At 40.6% G+C, this 11929-nt stretch overlaps 1 protein-coding gene across 1 annotated transcript in view; it reads right to left on the reverse strand.

Annotated features, from left to right (window-relative positions):
- The window catches only part of si (sucrase-isomaltase), a 153365-nt gene that overhangs the window by 24728 nt on the left and 116708 nt on the right, over window positions 1-11929 (reverse strand). The window contains exons 40-44 of the mRNA XM_072459634.1: window positions 4915-5063; window positions 3405-3489; window positions 3275-3331; window positions 1773-1897; window positions 105-193 (exon numbers count right to left, since the gene is read on the reverse strand). Coding sequence (XP_072315735.1) covers window positions 105-193; window positions 1773-1897; window positions 3275-3331; window positions 3405-3489; window positions 4915-5063 — 505 coding nt within the window. The remainder of the gene's footprint in view (window positions 1-104; window positions 194-1772; window positions 1898-3274; window positions 3332-3404; window positions 3490-4914; window positions 5064-11929) is intronic.

Consider the following 11929-nt stretch of genomic DNA (forward strand, 5'->3'; position numbering starts at 1 on the left):
CCTACTCACTTTTTAAATAGATATTTTGGACTGTCTTGCCATGTTTTTCTGTCCTTTTTGTCTTTTCTTTGAGCGTCGTGACTCGTCAGATTACCTGCACCTACCTATGCCATCGCCATCGTCCCAGAAGAACGATCCTTGGGCGGTGTTGGAGTCACTCAGGGCCACGATCAGTCCGAGTGGGTTTTTCCGACTGAAACGTAAGCAGTGCAGAGTGTGAGAGCCCGTCGCCAACGGACACGGCTCTATATGTGACGACAAGCGCATTAACGTCTGGAAGATTTTTTTTCATCATAAAAATTATACTAAAAAGCTGCAAAATAAGCATAACACATGAGCATACGCAATAATTAAAAAAAGGTTATATTTCAATACAGACAAATATAGTTACAGGTGCAATTTTCTGTATTTTATCTGAAAAGCGTCATGAAAATATATTTAAAAAAATAAAAAAACATTTACCCCTTGTCTGGTTTAAACAGGTTGATGATTCAGATAAAATGTAAATCAGAGAGTAGCGGAGGCATGCAGAACACATTGGAATTACAGTTCAATGTTTTCATGTAAGTGTGTGTATTATTATAATTTTTAATGGAGCTACCAGTAAAGTAAAAATACATACATACATACATACACACACATGCACACAAAAAGCAAGTCCCACTTTACCTGACTTCACCCTAAATAAAAACTTTAGGATAATGTGGTATAGCATTGACATACAGTTACCGGTAAGTTGAATTTCGTGTTAAAATCAAAATATATCATTTGAATGTTCTCACAAACGCTTTACTTCGGGAAGGAATTATTTGCCTGAAACCAGTTAATACAATAAATAAATTATGTTTGACTAGAAAGAGTTTGGGTTCATTAGCCAACATATATATGAAGAGATTGAGGGGTTTTGATAATATATATATATATATATATATATATATATATATATATATATATATATATATATATATATATATATATATATATATATATATCCATCCATCCATCCATCTTCTGCCGCTTTATCCGGGGCCGGGTCGCGGGGGCAGCAGTCTGAGCAGGGACTCCCAGACTTCCTTCTCCCCAGACACTTCCTCTAACTCCTCCGGGGGGATCCCGAGGCGTTCCCAGGCCAGCCGAGAGACATAGTCTCTCCAGCGTGTCCTGGGTCTTCCCCGGGGCCTCTTCCCGGTGGGACATGCCTGAAACACCTCCAGAGGGAGGCGCCCAGGAGGCATCCGAAACAGATGCCCGAGCCACCTCAGCTGGCTCCTCTCGACGTGGAGGAGCAGCGGTTCTACTCCGAGCTCCCCCCGTGTGGCCGAGCTCCTCACCTTATCTCTAAGGGAGCGCCCAGCCACACGGCGGAGGAAACTCATTTCGACCGCTTGTATCCGCGATCTTGTTCTTTCGGTCACTACCCAAAGCTCATGACCATAGGTATATATATATATATATATATATATATATATATATGATTTTTATTGCACTAAAATAGAGTTGGCTTTTGAAAACACTGCCAAATATGTAAATCGTAAGCCAACATTTCTTTTTCATAGGCACTTGGAACTCTTAATTTCTTATGTCTTGGCTTCATTTGTTTACGTGTTAGTCTGTGCCAATCTCCTCCTTAGAAGCGCCGATAGAGATTTTAATCCTTATTTAAGTGTTTGTACAAGAGTTCAACAAAAACCTAAGCAGCAAGGTTATGTTCAGTTTTGGCGAAGCTTCCCTGTAAACGACTTCCTTAAAAGCATTACTCCGTCTGCGCTTACCTGACATGCGTGTTCCTCTCTGGTTTCTGCCATGGTAAGATATACCCTCCTCTGACATGCAGGTTAATGTGGTTGAGTGGTGTTGGCATGGTGACCATTTGTCCTCGCACACCCACGTCTCTAGCCTGATCAAAAAAGCAATCATATCTTAACATAAAATACAGATCAGTTCACAAAACCACTAGTCTACACAGGGTCTGACTCAACACTTGTCGGGCCGTTGTAAACTACTTCTCTTGTGTTTGACTTTATGGTGGAGTGTAACAGCTGTGAGTCCAGTTGCCATAGAGACAGTGGAGCTACGGCTGGTTTGTTTGTGATGTTCCCTGTTGCAACTTTGAGATCTATATTATAATTTACTTTTTGTTTTTACCACTGGTGTCTATGTTTTGTTAAAGTTTTTGCAATGTCATGATGCTTTACTCAGACACTTGTGGAGCATTGTTTTATATTTTGTTCATTTTAAAACACAATAATGAGCTAAAACAAAAAAACGGGTCTGAAAACGTTGGACCAAATGGAATATTTATATTGTTCAGTGTGCGCTGTAGGTTTTTTGCCCTGCGTCAGGTTTTGTGTTCTTTTTTTTGAAGGGATTTTTGGCCCATAGGCTTTATTTGACAGGACAGTGCTGCGTGAAATGGGAATTAGACTGGGGAAGGAATTGTCAAGAGCCAGATCGGAACTCACGACGCTGCAGCCTGCCCCTCACAGCAGGGATACCGTATTTTCTGGACTATAAATAGCACCTTTTTTCATAGTTTTTCATAGTTTTCAAAGTTTTTTGTTAATGACACCGAGGAATAAGTATACAATAGATTCAGTGATTTTGGTTAATTTATGCTATAGTTATCTGAATAACTGTTATTCTCTAATCTGTTACTATTTTAAATCGCATTTCAAGCCCAAATGTCTACTGTTCTTGGTCTTGGATTTTATTGCAGGAAATAGTGCACTGTCCAATTCATCAGCCCATTTAAATGAATGATGTGAAAAGGAAGAAGAATTTCAGTGACACACATTTGCGCTAAAATGCAAGTCAGTGTCCTAAAAGCTTGTTTTTGTCTACACTGCATTAAGAGCGTTATTAGAATCAGGATCATAACTATGAGAAAAAGCTTTTAGTGTTGTTTATTTCAGCTCAAAATTACCCATTTTCTTACATAGTATTGTATTAAGTACAGTTTTGTTTATTTTGTTTATAGCTTTTAGCCTTTATTTGGAAGGGTGTACAAGTTTATCTGGCACCCTTTAGAAAACGGACTTTGTGAATGGAATATAAACAATTAATAATACATTTGCCCATGAATAGACAATTCACCGATGCTTTTCAATAACAAAATATTATTAGAATTATTCCATGATAAAAAAAAGAGAAAATTGTATGTTGACTTTTTTCTTTTTGTCTTTTTTTCTATTTCGCTCAACCTACAACCAGTTTCTATACTCTGTGCCCTTTATGTTTGGATAGACTGAGTTTGATCCATGTCTAAGTGACTTACCGTGTGATAGTCGTACCAGCGCGCTAGAGGAACGTATCCCCTCACTTCTCTGACACCCTGTTGATCAAAAAACTAGTCAATATCCAACATCAAATAATGAATAATGTCAATACGCAAGCGAGCAGCAAACCTTGTCCAAGGCTGGTGTTATGAGAAGTGCAGGACCCCAGAGGAACTGCCTGTGGATCTCCCATGTATTTCTATCAAGGACAAACCTGGAAAACAGCCATTGAGTTGTATGGTTATCATCAGCCAACAACTGTACTCAAGTAAAACTACTGCTAGAAAAAGGGAGACAGGACTATCAATCATTATTATTGTGGGAAAAATCTTAAATCTGACATGTTACTGTTCCTCAAATTTGTGAGTTAAATTGGACAAAAACAGCCAAAAAAATAAAGTGTTTTACATTTAGGTTTATTTTGAACAAAAAATACTTTTAAAATCATCACGATTCAAATTTTTTGGTTCGTACAACTATATTGTGACCTGAATAATCACGATTATCAATGAAACTTGACTAGTCCACACTGCTAAATTGAATACATTTAAGTTGTGGACAGGTTCGGTCCTGTTTTAGTCCTTGTTTAGTCCTGATTTGAGTCAACATTTTGTCCCAATTTTGATGTGGTGAATGTGTGATTGCACCCTTAGGTTATAGGGAGGACTAAGGGTGAATTCACACTTGCCAGTGTTGGGTCATGGTTCGAACCCAGTTTAGTCCAGATTTAGGCTTGATTTTACCGTGTTCTTGTCCTGGTTAAGTACTCGTCTAGTCCAGGATTAGTTTGTATTAAGTCCCAGTTTGATGTGGTCTATGCAGAAGTATAAACCCAAGGACCGCCTGGACTAGACCATGACTAAATCAGGACTAAACCAGGACCAAACCAATACTCTTACTCACAGCCAGCAGCATAACCAATAGTTTGACTTAATTTATTGCTGAAGTTGAATTAAAACGTGTCAGAAAACTACACGGAGGAGTACAATTTCTTCAAAGTCCCTCAAGTAAATAGAGCAGAGTAAATGCAACCAACGCCCCAATCATTTCTTCCTATTACCAGCAGTGACGTGGACTCTCCTGTGTCCTCAGCCTAACAGACTGTTCGAACACTCATTTAGAATTAAACGCTCTTAAGATCCTAGCCAAATATCTGTGCCATTCTCGCCTCTGCCAGTTCCTTAAATACCATCTGTAGCCTTCTAAGAGTCTCTTGAATAAATTAATCCGTGTATAAATGTTTCATGCCCCTTTTATTAACTTCTTCTCAGTGAAAAATTAAACCAGGCGAATGGAATTACCGTCGGTCAGGGGGAGGAAGAATATGTAGATGTAAATAAAGTGGTTACTTTCTTCCCTTTTGCTTTACATCTGTCGCTAATAAAAGCAGCTTTGATGGTAAATCAGCCGAGCATTAAAACAGAGTGATGCTAAAAATGTTGCACTCCAATGAAAGCTGCAGCCTAAATTGCTTTTTGGTCCGGCAACCAGCTCGTGTGCGAGTCCGCATCGTAATGAGGGGCAAAGCAGAATGAAATCTGGTTATCTCGCTGGGCGATCGGGAAGACGATCCACGGCGCTAAAAAGCAAATGATTCGATTACGGGGTGGACTGAGTGTAATGCGGCGTGGAGACGTACTCGTGGAGCAGGGGCCGGATCACGGTGCTCCCCTTGGTGTGGGCCTCGTACATCAGGGTGTAGAGGTAAGGTAACAGGGTGTAGCGGATGTTCAGAGCGTCTCGGGATGTGTTGGCGAAGAATTGGTCCCAAGCAACGGGGTCTTGTCTCTGAAAACACAAGGATAGGAAACATTTAGCTAATTCAGGGCTTTTTATCTTACTACAAATAAATATCACTCTTTTGGTGAGATATTGCAGTAGAATAGGTATTTTTTTATTGTATCAATTTGAAACTTATTCCGTAGTTTACTGGCATACATTTAAGATTGACTTTTTCACATAAAAATAATTGTGTAAAATAAGCTAACATTTGAAGATATAAATCTGAAAAATGGACAGAGCAATCTTTATATTTCTTGGCTCATTTTGTTGATAATATTATACACACCAAAATGTACAAATGGGATCGTATATAGTATTTGAATAAACAAGAACAAAATTAGCTTTTTTTCTTTGAAAAATCAGGTATAGAATTAGATAACAAATCCTTTTGTACGATCCTTCAAAATCTTGTTAAGCACAAGGTTGTAAAGTTTGGTGTCTGTAGGAACTACTTGAAGGGCTGATCTTTATGTCTCTGAGAGAAAAAATAATTTGGATAAAACGGCCTTTGGAATTATAATATCCCATAGAACTGTATGGACATGATGCAGGTTTATTAAATTAATATTGTTTAAGTGTAGATTGGACAATTAATATACTGTATATTCATATATATTCACTGTAATTTTGTTCCATAAATTAATAACATTGACATTTTCCTACACTATCTGAATATATATTCATATATATTCATCGGGTGACTGGAGCCTAGCCCAGTGACTTTGGGCCTTAGGCGGGGAACACCCTGGACAGGGGCCAGCTTGTCTCAGGGTTAACACACAGACAAAGACACACAGACAAACATTAACTCTAACACTATGTGTATCTCTCCTTAAAGCTGATTTATACTGATTTTCAAACTATGAAAGGAGTAGATATTTAAATGTAACATACTTTCAGGACGGAGAAGTGAAACATGGTGGACCACCCTTGCACAGCCAATCGTATAGTGACGCACATGGGGCTTTCTCACAAGTTTGAAGTAAATTCAATGTTTCCTAAATAGGTGACGACTGTATCTAGTGGTCTGATTTCTGTTACGAAGTTCTACTTTTACTATACACTTCCTTTTTATACTAATTCTAGCAGAAGTACTACCGATGCCAGAGCTATTATTACCGGTAGTAAAAAAACTAGATCATGTCAATGAAACACACCCTAAGAAAACAATTCTTTATCAAAGCCTCAGAGTTGTGGGTCTGCACCTCGCAACCTCGCACACCCTCTCGCTCTAATTCCCATAGATTAAAAACATTGACGTTTTCCTACACTATATAGCCTATATAATCTGATGAAACCCCCTGAACTCTCACTGAGAGACTACATTTTGGCTGCAACAGAGGGGAAACAGAGGGGTCAGAGGCACAGGACCACGTGGGACAACACTAGCCTAACGAGATATTTTGAGAGCGCTGCAGATCGACTGAAGAGTTTAGAAGCCGTGGTACAAGTTGCGTCTCCTCCTTGGTGCATACGCTGTGTGAGAGCATGAGCGCCATCTGAGTTTTGGAGTTGCAAAGACACAATGTCAGGGCATTTTTAGTAGAACACGCTAAAAAGATGATCACATAGACGGTCATTTGTCTGAAGTATGACACCTGTGCAAACTTGGGAAACATGTGAAGTCTTAAGTCACATGACCTGCTCCATGATTCACCAAAATGTTCATCAAGAGACTCTGGGACTTGGGTGAACATTGTGAATAAACCAGTTAAAGAACTTTCCAGGCCAACACTTCCCATTTCATCAAACACATTCAAGCCATTTACAGTAAAAATAGAAAAGAAAATATCTATTGGAAACTATTTTAGCTCCATATGATGACAAACACTGGTAATAAGTCATAAGGCGCTGGTACAGCTGGCAGCCCGGTGTAAACGCTCTCTCTTCTTTCTCACACTTATTGTGCTTTATCTCCTATATTTTGTAAATATAGTTAGTATATTTTTTCTATTTTACTGTACGATAGGGACACGCGCTGGAATAGTTTTTTTAATTCAACTGTTTTTGACTTTTTTCGGCTGGATTTGAGCGTTTTTCGTTGCGTTCGTTGTGTTGTTGTGACGTGAGCTAGCTCCGAGCGAGCCACCAGCCCCCCCCGCGCCCTCCGGCCGCGCTAAAGTACGGCGTGTCGTCGGTACACGTTTATGTACACGTTTATATGAAAGAGGAACTTCACGAACGATCGGGACACGCACTGGAATCGCTTTAAATTAACTTGTTTTGACTTTATTCGGCTGGATTGAGTGTTTTCGTCGTGTCGTTGCGATGTGTCTTGGCTCTGAGTCCCCCGGCCCCGCCCCCCGGCCCCGCCCCCCGGCTCCGGCCCCGCCCCCCGGCTCCGGCCCCGCCCCCCGGCCGGCGCCGTACCGCGTTTCCACAAAGGAGGAACTCATGAAACTGCGGAGAACAGTCGTCTTACCCGGAGATCGTCACGTTATCCCGTCGCAATACTGACCTAACCTAATACTGATGTGCAATTCTGTCATATGTGCAATTGCTGTTGGAATTCATGTGCAATTCATGTGCAATTACTGTGAAATTCATGTGCAATCTATGTGCTGTCGTGACACATATTCATGTGCAATTGCTGTCGTGATCACATGCAATGGTATTTATGTATTTATTTATTTATTTGTCTATGGGAGTTTTTATTTATTTATAGGAGATCTTCTACTGAAAGTGTTTTTCAGACTTCCTATAAGTGATCTGTTCTTCTGTATCTACCTCTGTATCTACCTGCGTTGCACCAATGAAATTTCCCCATGTGGGACAATAAAGGAATATCTTATCTTATCTTAATATTTGTTGTAATACAATTATCAAACCTTTTTCTTCTCCCATCTCCCATTATAAATGTAATAATAGATGCTGCCTCTACTTTTACTGCTGTCATCATCCCAGGGTCCTGTATTAGTGTCAAAACCAAGGTCAATAACCACTCAAATAAAATAACATTTTACAAGAAGATATTTTTCTCAATGTGTAGTCATGAAGAAAAGCTGTTGCCACCATGGACCTTGAACCAAAAACGTGTTGAACTTGTGAATATTGTATCATGTTTACTTTTATAACCCACACATGCAAACTGCATAGGTCCATTACAGATAACGCAAACTCCACCAGCCTTGCACCACGTCAGCTAACTCCAAGCACCATGTTTGAGGAGGCAGATTCACTAACAAGATACACCTTTCAAACACTTCGTCCACGGTTCATTTCCCTCACTCGCACAGGTACACACGCTTTACGCAGAATCCAGCCAAGTGTGGATTTATTACCGCTCATCGTCCTATCTGAGCCAGAGCTATTGACCCTCTGCTGTAATGTCGGCGATCTTGACATAATGTTTTCTGTTTATTTGGATTTCACAACTTGCCTGAAATGACTTGCAAAGCGCTGCGAGGCATGAAGGACGTGTGACAGGAACACTATAGATAGTTAGAAGGCTGGAAGGGGTACAATGAATGGCCTGAGCGCACCGCCTCTAATGAATTACCCACAAACCACTCTGCCGCCAAATGTAGTGCGGTGACATTTACCTTATTTTAATCATCAACAAGTACGGCGTCTCCTTAAAGGACGAGGGCCAGCGGAAAGAGGACATGGTGTACTGTCATTTAAGAGATGTAGGGCAATATAAATGCATTAGCCCATTTATCCAGAGCTGCACAAGGATAATATTAAGACCGGCTAAGTGCAATGTGTAGACACTTAACTCGAGCATGTGGTTGGGGTATGCTCCTCGACATGATACAGGGGAGGGCAGTGTGACAAGCCAGGCCTCTGTAAAAGTACATGGATAATGCGGAGCACACGGAGGGCGCAGGCTTCTATTTGTTGGCATTGGTCTCATCTCGATAGTTCCCAGATGTCAAACAACTTTAACGAGTTCAGGGGGGTGAATACTAAAATTTAATGTTAAAGGAATAATAGAGGATTTTTGGCGAGCAATCTGAGTCTTATTTCCTCGTGGCGTGGACAGCCGAGTAGTTTTCCCACATGGCAATCATTCCCTGCAGCCTCCTTCCCAGGATAGCAGCACGTTTCCCTGGCTGTGCATGTGTGGTTGATATGCCGGTGTGTGTTTAGCGAGTTCCTTCAGTGTACAGTGTGTTCAGTACAAAAATTACAATAGAGAAAGCTCAGAAGAGCTCAGAAGAGACGGAAATCTGAGGAGACGAGAGATGCGATCTGGTCTAAATTTGCAGATTGAGAATGACTTGGATAAGAGTCGAAACATTCCAGATGACTACAACTGAATCTTTTTCTACAATGGAACACTCCTGGACGAATGAGGGATGAAGAATGTTTATTTAAATGTTCTTAAAAAAGAAAACAGGTCATCATCCACTTTTTACACAATGGATTTTCTCACAGCAACAAACGAGTATGAAATATTTCAAAAGCAGTGTTTTTGAAATGGATACGAACATCCGGAAGTCATTTTCAATCTGAAGGTGGTCTGAGGAGCTAGAATTTAACACATACAACGTCTAGCTCTTCAGAACTGTAACTTCAGATATATATATAATTATAAATATGAATAATTTTGAGATGGCAATGGAAAAACATTGAAATGAATACATTTTAGTAATGGAGGCCACCTTGACCCGTTATTGCCTCATCATTACATTGTCACAGAGAGAATGTCCTGGACACAACCTCTTTATGTAGAGCACTTTGAGTCTCACACAATTTAAAAAAAAACAAAAACAACTCTAAAGTGGTTTTGAGTGATCTAAAGCCGGCTGCACACTACAGGATTTTGAAATTGTACGTGAAAAAAAAAACGATTATTTGTCTTACACTCCCATGAAGGAAAAGCGACATCCTATACTTACCAATTTTGGGATAGATCGTCCACAAGCGGAAGGGAGCGCAAGTGTCACGTGATCGAACGGGTACGAGGCGAGCGCATGGAAACGCCACAAGAGAGCGCAATATTCACTGGAGGTAAGGAGCTGGTGACACTGGCTCATCGTATCATCATATTATACTCACGTTCAACATTTAGCATGTTCTAATTAATAAAGAAGTTGTTGTTTTTTTGCACATTAGCACCTTGAGGCGTGTTAGCATGGGTACACGTTCAGAGGGCACACCGGTAAAATCTGTTTTAATCCTGTCCTAGAACACAGATGGTGAGAGCAGGTAGTGTTGTTTTTCATTAGCAGGTGGGTAATGTGTTAACTCTTTTAACAGTTGACAGCATATTATAATATATTTTAGTCATCAGTAAGTACAGGTTTGCTTTGAATGTTTTGACATGCGAGCACGTCAAAATCTGACTTTACTGTATGCAAAAGCGCCAGGTGGTCTTTACTTATGCTTTTTGTGTGTTTCTAAAGACGCTGGGAACGACTAGTGTGACTTTAACCATGGTGTTGGTTGAGTTTAGTTGTTTGAAAGGGTTAACCAGAGAAGACAGGGCCCATTCACCACAGGAATCAAACGTGAGACAATCTCGCTGTGACACAGGAATGCTAATGCAGCCACAATTCTTAACCAAGGTAATAATGATTTTCTGGACACGTTCAATCCGGACCTAAAAGTGTCTTATCATTTCATTGAATTCCCTTGCATTCATAGATTTAGATGGGAAGTTGTAGCTTTAAAGGCCTTTTTCCACAAACTGCATTTTCCTTCAATATAGGTCTATAAATGAGACTTAAAAAAAATAAGCGCTAAATTAGCACACGCCAAACTTTCCAATTGTATACTTTATAGTATGTACAATAGGCAAAATATTGTTAAGTGTTGTCCTTAATTTTAGTTATTATTTTATTTTGTTTAAATAAATAAAAAAATGAGACAGAATTAGATTTTTTATGTTTTTACTTTACTTAACTGCCAAAATGTCAACAAACTGAAGCAAGCAATTTAAACCTGTATATTATTATTATTTTCAGATTTATATGTCCCAAATATGTGCAATTTGGGCAATTTCTGTTTTAATTTCTATATGAAAACATTACACGTGTATCACCTTTTACAAGATTGTTTCCCATTCACCCGCACACTAACTGATAAACACACCATTCCTCAGCACATAAAGGAGATTGTTGATGTAAGCTGCTATCTAAACGCACAGTCTAATTAGCATGTAAATCAGCGTAATGCTTTTATTAGCAGACAGAATTGACTTAATAATTATGCTGTTGCTCTAAATGAGTCATTGACAGCCGGGCATGCCCAATGTTGCTCTATTTATCAACACGCAGTCAATGAACTCCCGACATCGGAGGCAGAGTTTTGGACGAGAGCAGAGAGAGGTAAAGAATCTATCTCATGACTCCGACAAATTTATGTGCGCATTTATAAGGGAAAAAGGCCTTGTGATGGCACACTTATTCCGGACGGATTCGCGCGTGTGTCTGTGTGTGTGTATGTGTGTGTGTGTGTGCGCAGGTGTGTGTGTGTGTGTGCGTGCGTGCGTGTGTGTGTGCGCGCGTGTGCGTGTGTGTGTGTGTACGCAGGTGTGTGTGTGTGTGCGCAGGTGTGTGTGTATGTGCACGCAGGTGTGTGTGTGTGTGTGCGCGCAGGTGTGTGTGTGTGTGCGCAGGTGTATGTGCACGCAGGTGTGTGTGTGTGTGCGTGTGTGCGTGTGTGTGTGTGCGCGCGTGTGCGTGTGTGTGTGTGTTTGTGTGTGCGCAGGTGTGTGTGTGTGTGTGCGCAGGTGTGTGTGTATGTGCACGCAGGTGTGTGTGTGTGTGTGTGTGTGCGCGCAGGTGTGTGTGTGTGCGCGTGCGTGTGTGTGTGTGTGCGCACGTGTGCGTGTGTGTGTGTGCGCAGGTGTGTGTGTGTGTGCGCAGGTGTGTGTGTATGTGCACGCAGGTGTGTGTGTGTGTGTGTGCGCGCAGGTATGTGTG

The sequence above is a fragment of the Eucyclogobius newberryi genome, unplaced genomic scaffold (genome assembly GCF_026437365.1).
Source record: "Eucyclogobius newberryi isolate DKJ021-1_F unplaced genomic scaffold, fEucNew1.0.hap1 SCAF_10, whole genome shotgun sequence".
Taxonomy (NCBI): Eukaryota; Metazoa; Chordata; class Actinopteri; order Gobiiformes; family Gobiidae; genus Eucyclogobius; species Eucyclogobius newberryi.